Source organism: Antechinus flavipes, chromosome 2 (genome assembly GCF_016432865.1).
Source record: "Antechinus flavipes isolate AdamAnt ecotype Samford, QLD, Australia chromosome 2, AdamAnt_v2, whole genome shotgun sequence".
Taxonomy (NCBI): Eukaryota; Metazoa; Chordata; class Mammalia; order Dasyuromorphia; family Dasyuridae; genus Antechinus; species Antechinus flavipes.
In genome coordinates this window covers 425410788-425436920 of record NC_067399.1, presented here as the reverse complement: position 1 = coordinate 425436920, position 26133 = coordinate 425410788, and the positions used below count along the sequence as shown (strand labels likewise).

Sequence of the window (26133 nt, the reverse complement as noted above, 5' to 3'; positions counted from 1 at the left end):
TCAACCTGGAAAAGAATCACTAGTTTCCAGTCTGCACCACATATTCTTAGAATATAGGATAGTTATATATATATGTGTGTGTGTGTGTGTGTGTGTGTGTATATATATATATATATATATATATATATATGTATGTATGTATATATATATAGAGAGAGAGTTATCTGTATAACTGTAACGTTACCAGATAAAGTGAAATGTCATAATAGTCTTTGGAAAATCTCTCCCAGATAAAGAGTTAAAAGCACCTTCTTTGACCTCCTGAAACTTTATTGATCGTGTGCTCCCCACTCCCACCCAAGAATTAATGTGAACACTGCTCTCAGAAACAGATCTTCTTTGTAATAAGCTGCAATGACCATTTGTTATATTCTTGGAATCCCTTCCGTCCCCCAAACCCCCTTATGTAGTGTGACCCTCTGAAATGCCCCTTTTCAGCCTCCCCAATGGCATTTCCTGCAGCTCAGGAGAAGGGTAGGGAAGGTCTCTAGAAATGTTGTTTCCCAGGGACACAGTGGAGGTCTGACTTCACTCTCTAAACTTTTAAGACTAGCATCAGCAAAACAAGAGCAAGTCTGATATTAGCACCAAAAGGGGGTGGGGCAGAGTGGGGGTGGAAGCAGCCCTGTGCAATTTTCCATTCTGACCAGAGCTGGAAAAGCTAACTTGGCCAAAGGCATGACTTGAATAATAAGAATTACAGTTTGGCCTTCTTCCATCATAGAAAACAAAACCCACTGGTTCCCACCAGAATCTGCTTCTCTTTTTTGCAAAGCACCGATTCCACTCCAGAGATCTTAACTGCTCCAGCAAAAGGTTGGAAAGAAAGCCATACTATTATGCTCTCCTTGCCTGGGGCTCAAATGAGAAGGCTCTAAAACTGGGGAGCATCCAGTCATTCACTGGGAAATGAGTCTGTGACTGTAGACTACTAGTAGTGTGATTCCACTTCATTGCAAATAAAATGAAATCTTGAACATCTGAGCAGGGCACTTTTGGTGGTAAATTTTAAAAATCAGTAAAGCAAGTAATGGATTTGATTTTATCTGAGGGGTTTAGGCGAAAGGAGTTTTTTAGCCACAATAAAGGGGAGATGGAAGTAGCATGGAAAGATCATTGGTTTTGAAGTCAAAATTGTTATTCTTTTGTGTCCAACTCTTGGTGACCCAGTGGATCATACTGTCTTGGCAAAGATACTGAAGTGGTTTGCCATTTCCTTCTGCAATGATTCTTGCTAGTAAATGTCTGAGGTTATATTTGAACTCAGTCTTTCTGACTCCAGGCCTAGCACTGTATTCATTGAGCCATCTAAGCTGCCTCTGGAATCAAAATATTGTGTTCAAATCTTAGTTCCATCACTTATTAGCTGTACAATTTTAGGAGAGTCACTTAAATTTATTTTCCTCATCTGTAAAAGTAGAGATGATATTTATGCTACTTTACCCTTCATGGTGGTTAGGAGGAAAGCACTTTGTAAGATGTCAGTTGTTAAAGAAATATACGGCTCCCCTGAGCTGCTTAACCTAAAGAATGGTGGGTACCCTCTTCTCTTTCCAATCTTTATCCATCCTTTTTTTTTTTTAATAAGGATTCCAGTGGTTCCATTTGCTAGGAAATTCAGTCTCTATTTTATGAAAGAATGATTTATTCAAAGGTTTTAAAGCCACATTTTAACATGAGAAGGTGTTAGTTCATAGAATGAACTTTAGTTCATAGAGCTAATCTCCAATTTTTTAGTGTAAATTAATGAGAAGATAGGATTCAATTTATAGAATTTCACATCACAAGCACTTTTCCCAGAAATGCATCTGTTCTGTATTTTAAATGATAATTATACAATGGCTAAATTTATTAAGGTAACTGAAGGAGATGCTGTAAAATTTGTTTTTTAAAAAAGTATTTCTATTTGAAACTCAAAATTTTACAAAAATGAATGTTGAAAACTATCTTTACATGTCACTGGAAAAATAAAATATTATTGAAATTTTTAAAGTGTTTCTAGGAAACTAGTTTCTAGTTTACTAGAAAAATCGCACTTAATTTTTTTTTTTTTTTTGCCCTGGGTAAGGGGAGGTTATTGGACAAAAGACACAAGTGAGAGAACTTGTGTGAGAACATTTTGATGAATATTTCTATTTCCTTTTCAATCTATCCACTCACCTCTCTTGCAAGGTGTGTGTGGTTGGTTGTTTACCTCTGCTTTACTTCCATACTCACTGGAGAAAGAATTTGAGCACTATATGATCTTTGCAGATAAGAGGAATAATTAGTCAAGTGTTTTTGCAGACTGTTTTTCAGACCTTTCCCAGCTTCTTCTTTTACATCCAACTAATTGTGTCCCATTGCTCTAAGGCAGGGGTCCTCAAACTACGCCCATGGGCCAGATGCAGCAGCTGAGGACGATTATCCCCCTCAACCAGGCTTATGAAGTTTCTTTATTTAAAGGCCCACAAAACAAAGGTTTTGTTTTTACTATAGTCCAGCCTTCCAACAGTCTGAGGGACAATGAACTGGCCCCTTATTTAAAAAGTTTGAGGACCCTTCCTCCCCATTTGACAGAACAAAGAATTATTGAAATAAACTATAAAACATAAAATACTTATAGATTTCCATTTTAAGTATTAATTAATGACAACAGTGTTCTGGTTTCATCCACTATAGGCAAAATTCTCTTCAGAAGAAGCCACATCAGAGATGTGGCTGTCAAACGCCTGATCCCCATTGATGAATACTGTAAGGTGAGTATGTTGAAAACTATCTCACAATTGGAAATACAATCTTCTGTGTCATTCTTCTTTATGGTATCTAGTGCTCATTAGATACATTTGAGGGCAGGAATTGTCTTTTATCTCTTTTTTGTGTCCCCAAGGTTTAGCACAGTATCTGGCACATAGAAGACCCTTAATAAATAAATATTTATTGATTGGTTGATTGCTCTCTCAGTGGAATTGACTTTATGAAGTAATCCATATATAATTTTATTACTGTTCCCTGGCAGAGACAAGGTAGTATGTTTTGGTTTTGCATGTGTAAATAAACATATCTGTTTGCTTCTTTCATATTTAGAAATGATTTTTCAGATATCAAAACAGAAACCACACTAATGAAGTACAGGGTGTTTTAAGGTATTATTTCTCCTATCTAGGACCCTTTGCTAAAACATAAAAGTTCTGCAGTTCCTTAAATCTTGATCCTTCAAAGGCACAGATTCTCTCCAACTTGAACCACAAAGCCTTAGAGGCTTACACTGTGGGAGAAAAAAAAAAAGCAGGTTTAATGGTTATTGAGATATAAGTAAAATGACAAGATACTTAGTTGGAGGTAGGAAATAATCATCTCTTTGTAGGAACGGGAACATGCTGGTGGCTCACAGATGGCCAGTAAAGGAGGAAATCAGTGGAGTATAAGAAAAGGAGGCATGAGACAAAAATAAGAGGCAGCAGCATCTAGTGAAGAAAGTGTTGAACTTCATGCCAGAAAAACTTGAGTTTGAATTATGCTGCAGACAGCTACCACCTTATGACCTTAATCTCTCAATTTCCTTTTCTGTAAAATGGGGACAACAAAATGAAAAAATATATATCTTTATCACTATTACTAACATGTTCAAAGTCATTTCTCAGAAAACTCGGTCAGATCCAAACTCCTCCTTTGTAGAGAGAGACCTGGAAAAATGTATGAGCTCATAAAACTGTCATCTATTCTTAAACAACTCCAAGCATGGGACAAAGGAAATTTCAAAGCCCAGTGAAGCCAAATCATGAGACAGAAAGAACATTTACCTTGGAATCGGGAGGCTTGGGTTTAGATCCCAGCTCTAACCTTTTCTAGTGTGTGACTCATAAACAAGTCACTTAGCCTCTTCTTCATCTATAAAGTGGGGATGATAATTTATATTTCTGGGTTGTGGACCAGATTAGTAAGATTTACACTATACTAGGATTGGGAGGAAAGTGTTTTTAAAACATAAAGCACTTAAGAAATGGGAAAAAGTTATTAATGTCATCCTGTTCTCTTTATGTGTCATTAAGAGGCATCTCTCTTTATCTAAGTCCATGCCCTGCTAAGAATACTATGCTCTTAGACCCTTTGGGGTCATTGTACCAAGTTGATGAATGTTGTTCCAATAAGTCCCACCATACCTCCCTAAGGGGCTGTTGTTTCCCAGCTTAACTTTTCTCCTTTCCTATCTAATTAGGAACCAGTTTCTTCTACCTTTATAAGTTTGACACCCCAAATCTGAACAGCAGCTCACCCATGCATCCCTACACATAGCACACATTTAACCCCCCATCCTTACCATATCACCAAATTTGATTTTGAAAGAAAAAGTCTTTAAGTGATTAAAAAAAAAAGCCTTCTGCTTCTGGCTGCTGTGTTTGATGGTATAAGATATAATGAATCCATTTGATTTAACAACTGGAACGTAATGCCTGATGTTCTATGACCCACTTAGAAGCTTTCTCTCCCTCTGGTTAATGCATTGCATTCTGCACTAATGTGTAATAAAGTAGATGTTTAGTTTAGCCTGAATTTCCACATCCCGACTTCCTCCAGAGGAAGAAGCCAGTCGCTGGAATAAGCTAAAACTATTGGGGAATATCATATAGGCAGGACTTTTTTTTAAAGACAGGATTTTCTCTGCATATATTATGTCTAGTGCTAACTCCTTGAATCTTACCCAAAGGGATTAAGATTTCTTTTGAAGTCCTATGGCAGGCATTGTTATGGTCTTTCTGTCCCTGCCTTGAAAGATATAAACCCAGAATAGGATAACTCAGTGTTTTTTCAGGAACTGAATGACTTCTCTTCTCTTTTATATGTTTGTTAATAACAAACATTTGCTGAATTTCAAAGTGAAAATTTATTGTTCTGATTCCCACCATGAGTAGAAAGAGATGAAATTAAACCTGTCTGTGCAGCCATTTGTGACCAGATTAGTGTTGTTTTGTATTCACTGGAGAAGAAGAAGATTGGCACTAAAATTGGGTCTTGCATTGTCTGGGGACATTTCCAGTCTTGTCCCTTGTTATTTGGATTGGCTGTGTCTGCTATGGCCTCTGAATAAAGAAATTTTTCTAAGTGCCAATTTGCACTGGGTGCCTTGGGCTCATTTATAGATCTATTCTTTTTAAATGCCTTTCCTCTCCTGTTCTTTTTCTCTCTACCTTTTTATTGGGAGCCTAACCTCCCAGACAAAAATGAGCTAAATAACATGAGTAGAGGCTGTCACAAGTCTGAGAAGTGACAACATGCAGGTGTGTTTTGTGCAGAGCATACGACCAACAGTCACTACCACCGATCTCCCAATGCCCTTTGCCTCTCAAACTTGTTGGTGGTGTCAGGCTATCATTAGCAAGTATTTTGAGCATCCTCTAGAGGTGTAACCCTGGGTCAAATGCAATGGAAAGCACACAGTCTGACTCAGGAGACAGTGTTAAACCTTCCCACATTCATGGATTTTAGAGCTAGAAAGGATACTAGAAGTATTCCAGTACAGATGAGCAAACCAAGGTGTAAAGAGGTTAAGTGATTTACCCAAATTTGCCCATGGCCATAGTTAATAATTCTACAATTCTCAATTTAAACCCAATGTCTCTGACTCCAAATCCCAACATGCATGTAACAATTAGAATAACTATAAATGTCTATTGTGTTCCAAAAGTTTTAGTGTAGAATGCACAGTCAAGGCTTTAATCTGTACTCAGAATTTTGGGATATTCTATATGAGATATCAATGGTTTAGTCTATAAATTCAGAGAAAATGGAATAATTAGTGTGCTAGTCTGCTTAACTCAAGATGTGAAAATAAGTTCCAAACCAGTGAGTAAAGAAGATTAGGGATGAGAAAAAAAAGCATGCTGAAATCCCTTTTGAATTCTTTGGTACACACATGGATTCCCTCTGGATTAGTGCTGAAGAAACTGATATGGTAAAAAGTACAATAAAAATCAATGAGCTACAAATACCAAGTGTTTTAAGTAAATAAGACTTTTTAAAGAAAATGTCATTACAGATCATTTATAAAGTTTTTACCAAAGAATGTTAATGAATATATTCACTATATCAGAATTCAAAGGAAATTCAGTAGTGTGGGTAGGGGACTACTGGTTTTTCCCTGCTCCTCCAGTGGTAAATTGTCAACACCTTGAAGGGTGAGAATGAACAACATTTCTCTTATTTTCCATAAAATTTAGCATAAAATTAAATATATAATACACTAAAGCAGTACTTGTTGATTAGTTAATTGACTGATCAATACAGAACTTTCTAAACACTTACCCCTTGATCCATTCATACTTACCTGGATATTTGGTAAGAAATCCATCTATCTGGAAGTGGATTTCTTCGACAAAGCAATCTAACTCAGTTTCAATTGATCAAGGATGGACAGAAGCAGCTACACCCAAAGAAAGAACACTGGGAAATGAATATAAACTGCTTGCATTTTTGTTTCTCTTCCCGGGTTATTTATACCTTCTGAATCCAATTCTCCCTGTGCAACAAGAGAACTGTTAGGTTCTGCACACATATATTGTATCTAGGATATACTGTAACCTATTTAACATGTATAGGACTGCTTGCCATCTGGGGGAAGGGGTGGAGGGAAGGGAGGTGGAAAATCGGAACAGAAGTGAATGCAAGGGATAATGTTGTAAAAAATTACCCTGGCATGGATTCTGTCAATAAAAACTTATTTAAAAAAAAAAGAAAGAAAGAAATCCATCCATCAAGAAATGCTAAATTTTTTTTCCTTTGGTTTTCTGTTTTCATATGAATAAAAACTGAAAATAAAAAACAGCAACTGGTGGATGGGAAATAATTTGATGTTTCCACAAAAGCAGCATCTTTAGTTAGTATATATCATTATTAGAGCCTAATGATGTCAGACAGTCTCTTTTGAATCCTCTCTCTTACAAAGAAGACGACTTCCTTGATAAAACTGGAAGTAATGATTCTATTAGGAACCTGCTCCCTCTAACTTTCGGGCAAATTTCACCAACTTTGAAGAAAGAAAAGCCAGTTGCACCAAAGAGCTCTTAGCACATGTTAAATTTTCAAGTTCCTGAACCATAGACCTCAAAAACAAAATCTTCCAAGCATTTTGAGAGTCCAGCATGTTGAACTATATCTTGGTCCTCAGAATAAGCAGCAATCAGAGGATACTTATCAGAATATAAATTACAGGTCCAAATAAAATTCTTAAGAGCTCAGTGGGAAGATAGGGGTGGGAGGAACTTTGAGGAACTTTTCAATCAGTTAGCACTGCAAATTTTCTTTCCCTCCTTTCCCCACAATTTTCCTATATGTACTATATTTCCACATTTCTGTTTTTTCAGGCCCTGATCCGATTGCCACCCTATATTTCTCAGTGTGATGAGGTACTTCAGTTCTTTGAGACAAGACCTGAAGATTTGAATCCCCCCAAAGAGTAAGTTGATTTATTGATGGCCAGTTGGCTTTTCTTTCAGAAACTTTCACTGAAACCAGTAACCCTGGAGACAGCTATATTCAAGTTTTTCCCTATACTCTGACCATAAATGCGATGACATTCCAAGATAGTGGGTGAACTAATGCCAGTCTAAGAAGTATACAAAATTTGAATTAAAAATACATAGCAGTTTTTTTGACTATTCATAACCAGAATGAAGGCCATTCTAAGCAACTAGATTGTTGACATCCCAGAAAATGTTGACATTGCTCATAAGGGTCAGACAGTTATTGTGAAGAAGCCCAAAGGAATTGTCTGTTGAGTTTTCAACCATATCAATATTGATTTCAGTCTCTTTGAAAAGAAAAAAAAAATTCTAGGTAGAGAAATTGAAAAAACCTTGCAACCATGTACACAATTTGTAGTCACGTACAAAACATGATCAAAGAAAGGCATTATTACCCTGCATCTTCATTACAAGATGAGGTCTCTTAATACTCTCTTGCCCATCAATGTTATTATTCAAGAGAATGACTCACTTGTCAAAATCAGACATTTCTTGAATCAGACATATCCAAAGAGTGTGCATGAAACAAAATGTTGCTTGTGCTGTTTCTCAAACCCAAAAAGATGAGTTAATTTTTGAAAGAAATGATACTGAATTTGGAAGGAAGGAAAAGATGGGAAAGACTATTGATTGAAGGAATAATATAGTTGGGAAAGCTAGGGATGAAATGACAACCTAAAATGAAGTAGGAAGTTTTTAGGTATGGAAAAATAGAAGGGAAAAACAGGGCTAGGTTTAGGTGACCCTTCTGTCTAAAAGCTCAAGTTACCTTGAACTTAATTAAAAAGTTGAGAGAGTGGAATAGGCTGTTGTTGGACCTCCGTGTTTTTAAAAAGTTCTAAATTGCAGTAGTCTGCCCTAATAAAAGTCTATTTTCTACTCAGGAAAAAAGAAGTCTTCTGTTTGGTTGGAGTTGGGAGTGGGGAACAAGGAATACAATCAAATGAAAACCATTTAAAGAAAAGACTAAATGTCATACTTTGGCTATCTGTCCAAATCTAAAGTCTAAAAATCTTTAAGTCCTTAAGATCACTTAAGAACCCTGAGATGAATAAGGAAGAAATTCACACTTGCAAAGAGAATATTTGTTGTGGACTCAATCTTTTATCATTAATAGTTTTATTACAGTCTCCAAAATTACTTTGTATTTTGTACAAAAACAGGTACCAGATTGCCATCCTTTCCCATTTTTCCTTCAAAATATAATGATTTAAAATATCAAAGAACAGATCATAATTTTGAGAGAGATAATCTCAAAAATCTCAGAGTACCACCCAAGTCTCTTCTTTCCTAAGCCCTGTCTCCTCCTCCTAATGTCATTTGTGCTCTTCTTTTTTTTTTTTTTCATTTAAAATAGAAATAACAAGGAGCATAAAGAAAGGCTACATTAGCAAATATAAGTGATATATAAAAAACAAAAAATATTATTTTAAAAAATTAATAAGTGTGATATAGGTGGATAGAGAGCTGGCAGTGGATTCAGGAAGGCCTGGATTCAAGTCCTGCCTCAAGTCACTTGACTTTTCAGTGTTCTAGGAAGTTAAGACTATTTAAATTAGTTATAGTTTTGCTTCAAAAAAGGGAATTCTCTACACCAATGTAACTGCAGGTCCAGGCTAAAAAGAATTGTTTAAAATAGGGATAGCACTACCCATGCTATCTATCTCACATGCTGATTATAAGGTTCAAATAAGATATGAAAGCATCATGAAATATGTCCATTGCTATAGAAATTATGATTTCCTTTTAACTGAAGTAGCTACAATTCTCTCCTGCTCAAATAAGACACTATAGCTGACCCCGTCTTCTAGCTTTCACTCTTTTCATAGGTTCCTCCTGAAAACCCCAAAACATGACCAAGATGGCTCACTGGAAGCACCTGATTCACAGAATTGTAGGATTTGGAGGTATTAGAGATGTTAGAAATTATTCAGTTAAGTAATAAACATTAAGGACCTTCTGTGTACCAGATACCATGCCTCATTTTATTTGAATAGAGTTTTAAAAAGGTAAAAGTGGCACAATTCAGATTCTATTTCGAGTTTTCTTACCCCAAACCTATTGCTCTTTCTAGAGCGTGGAAAGGAAGGATAATGGCCATCATAAAAAAGAAGATATTTTTAGGGTTGTGGCACCTAGAATATTAGTTTATAAATTGTCTATTCCTTGCCCCAGCCAAAAGCTTTAGTGCTTGTCTAAGTTTAAATCCAAAATACTAACATCCAACGACTTTTTGATTCCCTTGGCAAAATTGATTTTAAGATGGTCCACAAATTCCAGGGTGGACCTTGTTCCACATGATGAATAGTGATAGAAAATGGCCTGACTCAGCCATCTGTGATACAGTGTTTTTGAGATTTGTGTGGATGTCATCATTCATAAATAAGATAAACTCTTTCTCCAGGAAATTGAATGGAAGCCAACACTTGAAAGGAATCGAAAGATCAAGAATGCTTTTTTTCATTCATTATTTCTTCCTTTATTCAGAAGGGCTGGTGAAGAAGGGACTAGGTCAGCATATTCCATTCTCAGCTACATTGCTGCTTTGCTTAGAATTTTTGCCCGAAGTCAATGGAGGACTTTTTGTACCCATCCAGAAAAGTGGAAACCACTTATATTGGGAAGGGATTTGGCCTGCCAGGGGAGGAAGGCATAGTGAACCCAAACTTAATTCAACTTTGTGAAACTTAACCCAGCTGTGATAGACATGAAGGGAAGGAGAAAAATGGGTGGGACTTATCGGCAAAGATTTCTTGAAGGAGCAATGGAATTGTAGTCCAAGGACCTGAGTTCAAATCCCAATCCTACTACTTGCCAACTGTATGACCTTAAGGAAAATTGCTTCAATTCTCTGGGTCTCAAGTTCCTTGTGTGTAAAATTAAAATATTTGACTCAATGGTCACTGGAGGTTGTTTCCAAAACTTAAATCCTATGAGGGGAGTTTGTAATAAAATTTTGGCAGAGAAAAGGCATGGGTAGATAGATTAGGAATGGTTTAAGAAAAAAAGGCATGAGTTGAGACTGAGGCTGGTGTAGTTGGAAATTACTTGACTAGAAAACAAATGTTGAGTCTAGATTTCCTATCCTTTTTGAGAAGGAAGAAGAATAAGGAGGACAGTGGCGGTGAACTTGTACTGTTAGAAATAGAAAGGAGGTAGTTGTGTATAGGGCTCTAACAATTGGTGGAGTACTTTAAAGCTTATACTTGCGTATTAAATTGGAGGTAATTGGAGCTTACCTTATAGGTAGAGTTGCATGTTCTCCATGCTGCTTTTTCAAATAGGATATTGCATATGATAAAGATTAGGAAAAACTTGGGAAACTCAACTACACGTTCACTTTACATGTAGGAGATACATAGGAAAAAAATAACTCTTGAGAACTGCATCTTTGTTGGGGCAGTTAGAAGGAGTATACTTAAGAGGATGTAGGTATAAGTTACCTTAATGTGAAGATATAAAAAAGAAATTAGGGGTGGAAAAGGGATTATATTTGGAGAAGAGAAAAGAGGAGGTAAAATGAGGTAATATACATCACATCAAGAGGCACAAAAGACCTATTATACTTGAAGCAAAGAAAGGAGGAAGATGAACATTGTTTGAACCTTAATCTCATCAGATTTGGCTAGACATATGTAGATTGTTTTAGAACTTAGCCTCATCCTATAGGGAAGTAGGAGGGGAAGGGGAAAGGAAAAGTGAAAGCTAATAGAAGGGAGGACAAAAGTAGAATAGGAAATGTATAAAAAGATAGGGCTAAAAATAGGGCAGATTGAGGGAGATGGTGGTCAGAAACAAAACACTAGTGAGAAGAGAGAATGAAAGGAGAGAGAAATAGGGGAAAATAGGATGGTGGGAAATACAGAGTTAGTAATCTTAACTGTAAATGTGAATGGGATGGATTCTCCCATAAAAATGGAAGCAGATAGCAGACTGGATTAAAAGTCAGAATCCTACAATATTGTTAACACTTTATATGTAGGATAATAGATCATAGGACTACTCAGTGCTAGAGACGTACAACTAAGGAAATATCTCTAAGCTAAGGAGCCCCTTTCCTTCATTCAGTTTCTCCTTTGTCTATATAATACAACTCAATGGGTAGGAATTATCCCATAAGTTCTGTGTCCCCTATTATGCCTATTATGCTTATTATGACTTTTTGATATCTTTTCAATGTAAAACAGCCTGAAAATGCCAAGCTACCTGGGAAACTTCCATTGTTATTTCTCTAGAATGAAGAAATGTTACAAAATTAAATAATTCATTTGTATGCAATACACACTGAATCACTTTTCTTTTCCCTCCTACCCTTGCTTCTCTCCTCTACAGGGAACATATTGGGAAGAAGAAATCTGGTAAGAATGAAAATGTTTTCTCCCTCTATACCATTTAATTATCTCTCCATATTCTTCCATCTGCTCCTGATCTGATCTGAGAATCTGGGTATGAGTCTTATTTCTAATCCTTAGACAATTGGACAAGTCATTTAATCTCTCTGATCTTCAATCTCCTTTTCTGTAAAGTAATGATAGCAATACTTGCACTACCTACCTCTTCCACCAAAGTCCTCTACCAGTATTTCTTCATGCTATGGAAGTAAGTGATCCTTGGTCCTTGAAAGCTATGAAAATCAAATATAAGTTTAATTAGGTCATATGAAGCTGGAGGGCTTTGAGTTTGGGCCCAGAAATAGGCCTGATTTCAGTACAGAAAGGTTCATAAAAATACATGACTACAAGGTGACGAATTTTCTTGGACATGAAAACTCTTAGAGATCATTTAGGAAAGAATTAAGGGATGTGACCTGTAGCACTGGAAGGGGACACTTATACCAATGAAATCAAAGGTCCCCAAAATGTCTCAAGTCTCACAAGATTGTTATGAAAAAAGCTATTTGTAATCTCTTTAAAAATCCTCTACAATTATATCATAAAGACCAAGGGGAATGGGCTGCCTTGGGAGTTCTTCCAGCAAGGGCAGCTCCTTTTCTCCCTGAAACAAAAGTCTTTTCTTTTATGGCTTCCTTCTCTTTTCTCTGGATACTGCAGCTCTCCAAGTGAGGGAAACCCCAGAGGAAAAAAAAGGACATAGAGTATGTATGGAGGGATGTTCTTCTGTCCATCTTGGGAGCCATCAGCAATTCTATTAATGATTCTCATTGTTGTAGTATATAGTGTAGATAGAGTGGAATTGAGAAGACCTGATCCCCTGTAAACATTTATTGGTGGGCAAAATCTTGGGCTTTCCAGAACTCAGTTTCCTCACCTGTAAGATGATGAGGTAATGTATACTTACTTCCTATATTTTGAGGCTGGCTTCTGGGTCAAGTAGGGAATATCCTAAAGTGTGGTGTCAGATGGCACCATTCCTCAAAAGTAACCAGATTCAAATACAAATTATTTAACCTCTCTAGGTCTCAGTTTCATCTTCTGGAAATTGATCCCCAGGATCACTTCCAGTTTCTAATCTGATATTTCCAGATAGTTAAAGTTTTCAATTGTTCATGTCCACCATTCAACAGTTTTTCTGAATTCTGTATCTCTGGTCTGTTAAGTTATTTTTGAGTGTAAAGACTGTGGTCAACAGTGCTTTTAAAAATATTCAAGGTTGTCCCTGGAAAGAAGACATTCTATAAAATAGATCTAGCCTTTTAAGGGTTGGAAGGAACTGCCCAAAGGCCCAAAGCCTGGAATTACCTCCTACCTCTTCTCACCAAGCTCTTTTTACAGCTCTCATTTTCTGGTTTAATAGATACTTCGGGGAGCTTTGGCATCCTGCTTAAGCTACAAATAGCCACTAGACCCATGGATAATTATATGGCCCCTAGAAACGAGCAGAAAATAGGAACACATTTTGCCCTTCCTGAGACGGTCAAAAGGTCCATGTTTTTAACTTAAGCTAAGCTCTTATCTCTGGAAGGAACCAGTGGGAGGGATGAAAAGGAAGGAGAATCAACTTTGGTAAATAAAGCTGAAGTGTCTGCATGGAACAGAATTTTTTTTTCAGAGACAATGATGAAGGCCCTCACACAAAGGAACCTCTAATTAGTGATAACTGATTGCTTCACTCACCTGCAGTGCTGGGAAAACTTGTTTCTATAGTCCATAACTTTCAAAATCAGCTCTGATTCTAGACTCAGCCTTCTTACTAATTCTACCTTTTTAAATTTGTGCATCCTTTAGGACCACTTAAGGGGATGTTTGTACATATTTTACAAAGATTTAAAATTCATAGCCCCTGAGTATCTTATTGCTTTAAGGAACCAAAGATGATTGAATTGGGAAGAAATCCTACATCTATACTAGGTTGTTCTTTTCCATTTATTTCCTCTCCTAAGATTTTGAATAGATCTTTTAAAGACTGTTAAGCTATTGGAATTATCCTGATTCTACCAGAAAAAAGGATCTCATGGTCTTATATTAGTCCAGATAATTTCATTTAGTAATTATTTTTCATATCTTCTTTGGACCACCCAAAACCAGCATTAAACCATTCTAACACCCTAATTATTTTTTTTTTACTTTTAAGAATCAATATTTTCCAATAAGAGTGTCAGTGAAGTAAATTTCTGCAAAGTGAATTGGTATTTTTGTCACTTATCTGTGTTAAACATACAACACAGGATGTCAAACGCAGAGTATGGCCTACAACAGTTCTCAGTAAGGTCAAATCAGATTAAAATGGTTTTAATTGCTTAAGAAGATCTCTGTTTTCACTGGCATTAGTTACTCCCCTCTATTAATTCAAATCACAGCATCATTGCACATGCTTCCTCTCCCCCAAATTATCACCTGGTAGCCAGCCTTCTGGTTCTGAGTGCCTTCACCTAGCTAAGGAGGTCTTTGAAGGACAGACATTGCTATAATCAAAGCCCTTCCAGCTTGGTAGGCCTTTCTTGAGCTTAGATCCAGCTGACTTAGTCCGTGAGGGCTCAGAGTCTTCTTCATATCGTGGACCTTTAAAGGACATTGTTGGGAGGGAGATAACATTATGCAAAAAAAAAAAAAAAAAAAAAAAAATCCTTAAAAAGTGGTGATCAAGAATAATTATGACCAGTCTTAAGTATGCTTATTATTAGTATTATGCCTGCAGGGAGAGCTTTGCAACATTTTCAAGCCTCTAGAATCTTCTCACTGCTAACACCTTACCCTTTTTCCCCCTCCCCAAATTATATTCCTATCTCCTCCTCCTAACTGTATCATAGGAACTTACTCAATGCCCCATTTTCCCTGAATAAAATCTCTGTGTGTACATATTTGTGGATTTGTGGATTCTATTCTCATAGATTCATTTTTTAAAAAACATTTATCTAAAAGCATAGAAGTGTATTTGAGAACTTGCTGGCAATCTTAGACTTCACCAATAGGTTTTATTGTTCAGTCTTATCTCACTTTTTGTGACTCCATTTGGGGTTTTCTTAGCAGAGATATTGGAGTTATTTGCCATTTTCTTCTCTAACTCAGTTTACAGATGAGGAAATTGAAGCAAATGGGATTAAATGACTTGCCCAGAATCTCATAGCTAGTTTGTGTCTCAGGTCAAATTTGAATTCAGGTCTTGACTCTAAGCCCAGTACTCTACCCACTAAGTCAACTGGCTGCCCTTGCCTAGATTTAGGCAGAGTCTGAGGTTTGGATTAGTCATTCGTGCCAAGTTTTGGAAGGAACTGAAGCTCTAAATTATATAAGGATAAGGAGAAGACATTATCTCACAAAATTTATCACTAAATTGATGCACTCAGTCTTTTTTCCTTCTTTCTTCTCCCTATTTTCAGGGTCTCATCTTCAGTTTAGCTCCCTGATTCATGCATTCTATTGTTACAAGTTACCGAGTAGCAGCTTTCAAACTGTTGAAAAACATGCAAGAATCAGCATAATATATTATGCTGATGTCAAATTCAAGTAGAAATGGGGATCCATTTCCATTTCTAAACTTTCCATAAGGATCCCTGTGGGTTGCATGTTAACTTAGAAACCCACCTATTTATATTATCTATGTTCTCTTAGATTTTATTTGTTTTGTTAAATATTTCCTAATTATATGTAATCTCATTCCTGCTACACTGAGGAGAATTGCATTCCACTACATGTTTTTATGCCTCTGGCATAGTGGATAATTTGTTAGGCCTGAGTCAAAAAGACCTAGATTCATATCCCACCTCTAGACTGTTAGTGATCCTGTACAAGTCTTTTATCATTTTTGTGTCCTAAGACTTATCTGAAAAGATTAGATTTCCTCTGTTTGATCTCAGAGAGCAAGATTCAAAAGCATTGGGTGCAAGTTGCAAAAAAAAAAGCACATTTAAACTTGATATGAAGAAAAAACTTCCCAATGATTAGTACTGTACCAAAATGAAATGGATTACATTAGGTAATAGCAGGTATCCCTTTAGTAGAGCTCTTCAGAGGCTGGAAAAGTACTTGTCAGGTATGTTATCATGGGGATTCTTTCTAGATGTGGATTGGATTAGAGGCTAAGTCAAAAACAATTGGTTGTCTTTGTTAGTGGAAACAATTGTCACAGAGCTGATCAAATCATAGATTCTTTGCTTATTTGCCAGGAAGCATTCACATGAAATTGGAAACTCAAGTGCTGCTTCATCACTGGCTCAATCCACTGATCCAGATCTTGTCAGGTTCAATTCAGGGCAATCTTACCAATATGAACTCTTTGTTTTTGGTTAATGTGTTGTAAGTCCAGGATGGAAAGTTTTGACAATTTGCAGAATGCTGTATTTTATCTTAAATAGATTTTTTGCCCATCTTTGTCTCCAATAAGAAACCCTTCCCTCCAAAAGAACCATGACTGTCCCTGGGGAAAATTTTCCCAGGATGGATACCTCCTAGTAACATTAACTAATTTTTTTTTTCAGTTTGTGACCTGTGTTTCAAAAAAAGTTTTGGGGGAACCTTGGTAATCCTTCTGACCTTTTCTGAGTTCTTAAATTTAGCTATTCTCAGGAAAATTTCCAGCATAAAGAGATTAGATTATTGCTAATGGAACAAAGAAAAAAAATCATTGATTTTCTTAAGAGTGATTATACTGAATTTTTAACTTCCATAGACCAAGCATAGCCTGTATGTTCAACTCAGCTGTACATTCAAGAAGTACATAAAGATGCTGGTGGCTCTGATCTCATGTACTTTCACCTGTTGCTTTGGAAGGGATCTTTGTGGGGACCTGTATGCTATAAATAGCCCCTTCAACCCTGATTTCCAATACATTCATGTTAGATATATGGGTCCCAGAAGAATATAAAAATCACAACCCATAGCTATAAAAAGTACAAACTTGATACATTTCTATGTATGTTTAAGATTCACTCAGTAACAGGCATCCCTGGTTCAAATCTGATGACTCTTTTGGGTTGTTTTTATTTCCTTTTGATCTTTCATGAGCAAGCCCATGTGTACAGAAATGCAGAGACAGTGATTCCTGGGAGTTTGAGTCCTATGTGTTGGGTAACACTCTCTGGAAAAAAAGTGCCTATTCAGAGATCTAACTCCACCTGTTGGTATTATTATAGGAAGTGATACTCTGGCCTGTGGTCACCCAAGACTGACAGGTGAACTCTTGCCATAACCTAACTTTAGGATAAAATAAATTAGGTTTATTTATTATTTAAGTTTTATTTTAACTTCAATCCTAACCCTACCTTTTCTTCCACACTCCCATGCCAAATTCCTACATTGCCTCTGAATTACCCTAAGGCCTTTCCTGGACATTTCTGTCCTTTTTGCTTCCCTGCATCTGGGTCCTCAGATGAGCTAATTACCAGCTTTTAATAGGGGAGGCTTTGAGGAATTTAGTCCTTGACTGTGTTACTCAGAGTAAGTGGTAGGAAAGGGAAAAGGGTAATGTTAGGAGACCTATGGATAGATTTACCCTTGGGTTGCAAAGAAAATCAAATTCAACATGCTTGTGGCTTCATCTTTGGTCCTGAAGTAGTAATATAATTCTCATTGATACAGTGTGTTAAGATTTATGAAGCATTTTGTTCACAGCAGTCCTCTGAGGTATGTAGTTAAAACATTGTCTCCATTATTTAGATGAGCAAACTGACAGTAAAAGGTTAAGTGACTTGACAATCTCTGTAACATTATTAAGTATTTGAGGTAGGATCCAAAACCAGGTCTCTTGATGTAAGCGCAGAATTCCTTTTATGATACTACATTGTCTTTCTGAGGAGGGAAAGAGGCAGGGAGGGAGAAAGAGAGAGAGAGACACAGACACACACACACACACACACACACACACACAAGAGTGTCACTTTCTAGTCTTTCTTACCTTGCCAATCTTTCTTTTATTCCTTCTTTCTCCTCCCTTCTTCATTATCAATATGGTTTTCCTTCATTCCTCCCTCCCACTATTTTTTCATTTCTTTTTTCCTCCATTTTTTCTTCAGGATCATTAGCTCCCGTGAAATAAATAGGATAATTGACTCTAGAACTTCCCAGGAGAGGAATGGAGTATTTGGGGGGGAGGAATATCACAGGAGCTAAGTTGAGGGCAAAACATAAGCCTCTCATAATTTCCTACCACATTTGGCAATGTGATGAGCTATGTGTACAATGAGCATGCATCCAACATATATATACATTTTGGGTCCCGTGCCAAGATCTTAAAAATCTTGTTCCACACTTTTACAGTCCTGAAGATTCTCTCTCCTTTCTGTACCACAGAAGCTTTTCTGAAATGTCATGTCACCTAAATTTAAGGGAATCAGGATAAAAGATACCTAAGATCTCAGATACCACCTGATTTCACTTGGCTGTCCTTTTCTCTCTTCAGAATGTCATCCTGCCTCAGACTTCTCACTAGGGTCACAAGTACTCTTCCTTGGTGATTAGATTGGCCAAATGTGGGAAAATTTTTTTTTTCTTTTCCCTTTTTCAGGGGGAGACTCAGCCTCGGTAGATCCAATGGTCCTGGAGCAATATGTGGTGGTGGCAGATTACCAGAAGCAGGAAAGCTCAGAGATCAGCTTGTGTGTGGGCCAGGTAGTGGACATCATTGAGAAGAATGAATCAGGTAAAACAGCTATTCTTTACCTATACTATCCCGGGCAGACCCTTTGGGATGGCAGCTGGCAGGAAGGAGACTTAGATCCTTTCTGGATCCCATTCCAGGCTAATCATGTTAACCACAAGCAATATCTGTGACCTATTATAAAGACTGTTTTGTCACAGTCATATGAACATGGTGACATGAAACAGTTTGGCCATTCCAAAGAAAATCTATTTTTGTTAACTGGTTTAAGTCATTATGAACTCTTCATGAGTTTCAAGTTTTTGATGATTTCAGCTGAGTTTTTAGTGGCCTATATTCACAGTGCAGAAACCATGTCAGCTAAAGTTAATCCTTCTTTAGCCTTAGCATAAGAATGATTGATGATTAGTTCTCATCAAGTATCACATCAGATGTTATGACAGAAGAAAGAAAAGGTAGGAGAAGAAGCTAGAGAAGGCAAAACAAATCTTTTAATTCATGAATAAAATATTCCAAAAATTCAGCATGTTTATTATAGCCAAAGTCTGCAGCTGACCAAACTATATAATAACCCAAAGAACTGGTTAAGACCAATAATAATACATTGTTTTGAATTAAAATTTTCTTTAATAATGATTATTGCTAACATTTATATAGTGTTTGCCATATGCCAAGCACTGTGCTAAACTCTTTATACTTATTATTTCATAGGAGCATTACAACAACCTGGGAACTAGGTGCTATTATTGTCCCCACTTTACAGATGAAAAAACTGAGGCAAACAGTTTAGCAACTCACAGCAAACACACATTAAGTGTTTGAGGCCAGATTTAGATTCAGGATCATGGCAAGAAAAATCTGTTTCTGATATTTTCTGGATAATGTAACCATTGGTTAGGTTGCTAATTAGCACAATTATCCAAGGAAATTAAAATTCCATACATCCTGAATCTGTAATGAATGTTAGTTCCTAAATATGACTGTAATTAATATGAATTATAATTTCTACAAAGTAAACTACAATTTCTCTAGCCAACATGTATATACCAACCCAGATGCCTTCATAAGCACAGATATAACTAATCATAATTATCCATAAATAATTATGCCTTGAACCTCAGTGATAAGAATTGGCCTGAGCCCTAGTTGTATAATTTCCCCCAAAAAAAAACAGATTGCTTGTGTCTTATTACTTTGGCTGAAACTGATGAACAGAAAGTTTGAATGGCTCAGTAAATTCAATACAGAACCATAATTAGATCCATATCCCAGCTTCATTTTGAATTTTTACATGATACACACTTGCCCCCTTCATCAACATCAAATACTCTTTATCAATGACAATTTCCAAAATAGATGTCATCAAACTTGAGCATTGTTTGAATACTAATGTTCACAGGAAGATTGAACATGGTAATAAAAACAAGTCCACAAATATATCAGATGACAGAATACTGCTACTGCCTGCAAGAATGTATACTGTACGTGAAAAGACAAAATTTATATATATATATATATATATATATATGTATATATATATATATATATATATATATATATACATACATACATGTATATACAGAGAGAGAGAGAGAAGACAGAGAAAAAGAGAGAGAGAGGAGAATAAAGAGTGTATAACAATCAAGTTCTAGATAATCTAGTTGATAAGTGGAATAAGAATTCAAAGAAAGGAGAGATGTCATCCTAAATCATTCTTCAATCTGTTACCAGATTTATCTTTAAATGTAGATCTGGATATGTCATTCCTCTGATCAAAACTCATTATTGGATTTTTGTTGACAGAGTGAACTCAGAGGCAATATGGTAGAGTAGAGAGCTGGCTTTAGAGTTAGGAAGTCCTGAGTTCAAGTGTTGCCTCCCATATAGAAGGCAAATCCCTGTACTTCTTCTTTGAAACTACAAATTATAGAGAACTTGTTTTTCTACATTGGAAAGGACTTTCCTCATCTGGGAGTTTTCTATACCAATGAAAGCATAGGTCTAATCCTTATCCTGACCCCTACTCCAACAAAAGAGCATAATACACTGCCTACTGGCATCCTGGGCAAGTCCTTTTGCCTCTCAATCAACAAGTTAAGGGACATTTTTTTTATTAAAGCTTTGTATTTTTCAAAACATATGCATAGATAATTCTTTGACATTAACTCTTTCAAAACCTTGTGTTCCAATTTTTCCTCTCCTCGCTGGCAAGTAGTCCAATATATGTTAAACATGGTAGAAATATATGTTAAATCCAATATATGCATACATACTTATACAATTATCTTGATGCACAAGAAAAATCTAATCAAACAGGAAAAAATGAGAAAATAAAATGCAAGAAACAACAACAAAAAGAGTAAAAATGCTATGTTGTGAACCACACTCAGTTCCCACAATCCTCTCTCTGGGTATAGATGGCTCTTTTCATCACAAGGTCATTGGAACTGGTCTGAATCATCTCATTGTTGAAGAAAGCCACAAAGGAGCATTTATTAAGTACCCTTTATTTGCTAACTGGCACAGTGAATAGAATCCTGGGCCTGAAGTCAGAGAGACTCAGTTTCCTAAGTTCAAATGTGGCCTTAGACACATACCAGCTGTTTGACCCTGAGAAAACCACTTAACTGAGACAGCTAGGTGGTACAGTGGATGGAGCACCAGCCCTAAAGTCAGGAGGACCTGAATTCAAGTATGGTCTCAGACACTTACCACTTCCTACCTGAATGACTCTGGGCAAGTCACTTACTCCCAATTGCCTCAGGGGGGAAAAAAAGGGCCACTTAACCCTATTTGTCTCAGTTTCCTTATTTGTAAAATGAACTAGAGAAGGAAATGGCAAACCACTCTAGTAGCTTTTCCAAGAAAACCCTAGATGGGATCATGCACAAATGAAAACAATTGAACAACAACAAAAATTTTCAGATGCTAATAATTTCATTGTTTTAGGCAACTCAGTCTATAATTTACACAGATGGTACCAGTCTGCACTGATTGGTAGAGACAAATTTGTCATCTGGAAGTTCCCTATAATAATACAATCATGCCCCTGAGGAAATGAAGGTCCTCCAGAATGAAATACAACTCTTTCTTTTCAGCCTAAACTGACCACTCACTACCCCCATACAAGTGCTATATCTTGCCACTTTTGTGCTCTTGTTCATGCTCTTCCCTATATCTAAAGTTCCCTCCTCCCACAGAAATTTATTGAAGCCCTACCCATATTCCAAAGTTTTAATCCATGACACCTTCCCCAGAAGTTTCCTCTGGTCTGCCCTACTTCCCTTGACTTCTTTCTTGTACTCTTATTATATACAATGGTTACTTATATACAATGGTTACTTGATTCATTTCTTCCCTCTCTCCATTAGTTTGTAAGTTCTATGAAGGCAAGGACCAGTCTAAACCTTGCATGTCAACCAGAATGTGGCACAGAATTCTGCATATCATTGTATTTGGTTATCTTCATTGAATTGAATTAATTAAATCACTGTGCACAGAAATTATCAGGAAGATGTGATGTGTGACCTGGACCAATAATACAGGAAGGTAGAATCGTAGAAATAAAGGCATTGAGGTGGGAATGAGGTGACATGTTAAATGGGAGAGATTGTAAAAAGAAAAAAAATCGATACATCTGCTCCTCAGCTACATTTACTCATTAACCTTTTTTCCCCTCCAGGTTGGTGGTTTGTAAGCACTGCTGATGAGCAGGGCTGGGTCCCTGCAACTTGTCTAGAAGGTCAGGATGGTGGCCAGGATGAATTTTCTCTGCAACCTGAAGAAGGTAGGAAAAATTAAACCTTGTATTTATCCATATATATGAATGTGTCCAATGACTCCTGGTAAAAAGAAGAGACTGAAAGATTGGACTCAATGATCCTGTAATCCCTGGTAGCTCGTAGGCTCTAGAATACATATGATATTATATATTCTATTTGTTCCTTTTCTTCTCCGTTTCCATTATCAGTGCCATAAAAGCTGGACTGTATTTTATTTGAACTTTGCATATCTCTAGTACTTAGCAAAGTTCCCTGCACACATGAGGCATTTAGTACATGTTGATTGAATGAGGGGTTAAATATGATCCTTCCAAGCTTGTACAGAGTGATAGCTAAAGCTTTTTTTGACTGGTATGGGAGTCTCTAAGCTTTCTTCCTTATCTTCATTCAGTCATTCCTGGGAATAGAAAATCTCCCAGGGGACAAGTAATCTCTGACCCAGTAGCTTAGTAAAAGCAAACTTGGCATTTTGAATTGAGAGTGAAGGGAATCCCCATCCCCATCCCTAAAGGCCAGTTTGGAGGAAAACCCAGAAGAATCTGGCTTCAAACATCTTTTGTTCTGATGTTTACATGATCAATTAATTGTACAGGATTGTTAACTATATTTTACCAAAGTCAGGGATTGATTTCTCTGTTTTCCATCTAGTAATCATTCCTTAGCAGTCCATTACAAGCATTAACAAGTCATTAGTAAAGAATTTGAACTTGTTTATTAAGTACTTTACAAATTTTAAGGACTATATAACTATCATTGATTGTTCTTATTAGAGATTCCCCTAATAAAAATAAAGAAAGGGGCTGATCACTTGAAATTTACACCCAACCTGATCTATTAGAACTGACGATCCAGGAGGGAATCTTTAATAACAGCCCAAATGCCTAGTTTGCTTTTACTAAGCCATCAAGTCGAATGTTATCTATGATGCTTTTCTGACTTAAATACTAATGGTACTACTCACTTTTGTACTAAACTTGACTATTGCCACTTAAAATAATCAGGAGTGACTCTTCCACATTTAGGTTCTAGTGTTTCATGATTTGCCTTGAATTGCCAAAAACAGAAATTTATTAGTGCTGTTGCAACCACCAGTCTGCAGCAAATGTACTAGTTTCCTTTAGAAATTATGAATGTTGAAGAGATATGAGAGAACACCCCCCCCCCAACCCACCCCTTCATGGAGGTGGGAAGTATGTAGTTGTTACCATAGTTCACATATTTTCTGACTTTACATTTTGACTAGTTCTGCTGATTTCCTCCCACAATTTTCTTTCCTTCTTTTTTGTCTTTAAGAAATGCTATTTGTAAAACATGGGATGGCTCTCTGAACAGAGAAGAGAAGGAGGAAGAATACCAGGGGAAAATAGGATGGTATAAAAAAAAAACTACAAGACATTATTAAAAATTTATTTTAAAAACCAAGTAAACAAGAATTCATGAATGAAAATGCCCTCAGCAGACTCTAGGTTTCAAGTCTAGAAACAGTCAATCATTCCTAATATGGGGCAACTAGGCAAATTGTAAAGAAAAAGGGTCAGAAGCAACTCCTGTTGCTGCAACCACCCTGAGTGCTTTTATAAATATTCATAGTTTAATGGTATAAGTTTCTAACAAGCCTTTAGCTTTAAATATAAGGAGCTCAGCTATTTTAAGGGTTTTTTTGTAAATCATGAGCAGGTTTTAATGTATTTGTAATATGTGATTAAAAAAAAAAAAACACCTCCTTATCCAAAGCATCAAAGAGGCCATGTGGTGTAGTAGAGAGAGAGCCAGCTCTAAAGTCAGAAAGAGTTATATTGCATTACCTGTGTGATTATAGGTAGCTCTATAACTGAATCTTCATTGATGTGGGAAATTTCTAATCATGACCCCCCCCCCTTACAGAGTTTAAGCCACCACCCCCCCAAAAAAAAACAAACTATTAACTTTTTTGACACTCTTCAGTTGTTTCCCCAATCTTCTCTCTAAATTATTCAAAAATAAGTTTTATTGCTGTTTTTTATAGTATTTATACTTTAATCATTCCTCCAGATACTGTCCCTATTCCACTAAATCCTCCCTTGTTATATAAAGTGGGATATTTAAAAAGAATCCACTTAACAAAACAACTAATTATGATAGTATATACAACATTTGCCCTCCTTCCCCTACTCTTTACCAAGAAAAACTATTTCATCATCTGTTCTCTGGAACAAAGATTGGGCAATGCAGTTTCATCCCCTTTTTTAAAAAGCTGTTATCAGTGGGCTTCCCCTAAATAATCCAACCCCTGGATTAGAGATTCTTACTCTATTTTGTGTCATGGGCCCCTCTCACAATTGTGTTTTAAATAAATAAAATAAAATGTAAGGATTGTAAAGGAAACCAGTTATAGTTGATTATCAATGGAATTATTGAAATATTTTTAAAATCAAATTCATAGACCCCAACTTAAGAACCCCCACTCTCAAACCTCTTAGTAGTAAGATATTAGACATAAAATTAGGTCAGTTTAGCTACTACTCCCTTATCTAGAGCTTAGGGTCCTTTCCAGGGACTTTCTGCTTTTTAAAGATCAGATGTCATGTGGGATGAGAAATAAGATGTATGTAAATAAGAAACAACGGTAGGTTTTAGGTGCTATCTCTGTCTTGTGCTGCCTTCTCATCTCCTGTTTTATCCATTTCCTGGTTTCCACTACTCAACATGCTTCCTTCTCAGTCTCTTGGAGATACTGGTCTTTGCCCCGGCACGTGGGTCGCCGTCGGACACTTGGGGACTTGTACACCATTGGATGGGGTCAAGGTGGATTCTGTGGAGGCTTGTTTTGTTGTTTTGTGTTTGGAGCCTGGTCCCCCGTTTCTGTCTCATGCATGAAATTCTCTTCCCTGTGACTGTGTGTGTCTGTGTATTGCATGTTGATAAAAGTGACCTTGCTTGTGGCACTTGTACTAGATATTTTTGTGTGGGGATCTGGAAAGAGGACTCATCATTATACTCTCTCACAATTACCGTACTGCGGAGGATTCCCCCCTTTTCCGAGTTTCCTCTTCTGGTGCGATAGCTCCCCCAAGAACAAACCAATGCCTTTGGAAGCTCAAGCTTTTCTCTTTGCTGAGTCATCAGTTCTCAAGCCTGCTTCCCTCAGCTTTGATTTGGGTCACTGATTGGGGTTAGAGACCTACTCCCCACCCACACCCTCCACATGTGGTACTGTCCCCAGGATGATGCCCTTTAGGAATCAGAAGAGGAAAAGAACAACCCTTACTTGGCAACAAGGCATCCCGTCTGAGCAACATCTCTTCTTCACAGTCCCCACTTGATGGAACCTCTCACATACACACACACATACACACACACACACACACACAGCCTTTGGCATCTTTCCCTACATGGTTTGCAGTTTTCATGAATCAGTGGAACAGCCGACTCAGCCACCCCACAGGATACACCATTATTTGAGTCAACTTATTTCCCTACTTGGGTGGATCAAGGATGTTAAATAAATAAATAAATGAATATAGCCTAAGTCAGCCCTCAGTGCCAGGCAGGCAAGCCACAAAAAGAAGTCTGTTAGAAGTTCTTGGAGAGAGAAATGAGGGGGGGGGGGAGAGGAAGGAAGGAGAGACGGGAGACAGATGGAAGATGAGAGGAGAAAAACAATCTGCATGCAGATTTCAGCCCCTCAGCCAGTCTGAGCCTTCACTAAGAAAGAAGGGAAAATTCTCTGGGGGCTGAAAGGTTGCAAATGCAGGAAGGCACTCACTCCTTCCCTCTTAGCTTGCCTGTTGCTCCCTTTGGAGTTGGATGTTGAGCATGGGGGAACACCCCAAGCCTTTTCCTGTGGTGCTTCCTCTCCTTCCCTCCCCTTACTCTCTCTT

At 37.1% G+C, this 26133-nt stretch overlaps 1 protein-coding gene across 1 annotated transcript in view; it reads left to right on the top strand.

Moving 5' to 3' along the window:
* Window positions 1–26133, top strand: part of SH3PXD2B (SH3 and PX domains 2B) — a 121622-nt gene that overhangs the window by 71568 nt on the left and 23921 nt on the right. Inside the window, exons 4-8 of the mRNA XM_051978906.1 lie at window positions 2662–2738; window positions 7341–7432; window positions 11832–11857; window positions 18399–18533; window positions 22174–22278. Coding sequence (XP_051834866.1) covers window positions 2662–2738; window positions 7341–7432; window positions 11832–11857; window positions 18399–18533; window positions 22174–22278 — 435 coding nt within the window. The remainder of the gene's footprint in view (window positions 1–2661; window positions 2739–7340; window positions 7433–11831; window positions 11858–18398; window positions 18534–22173; window positions 22279–26133) is intronic.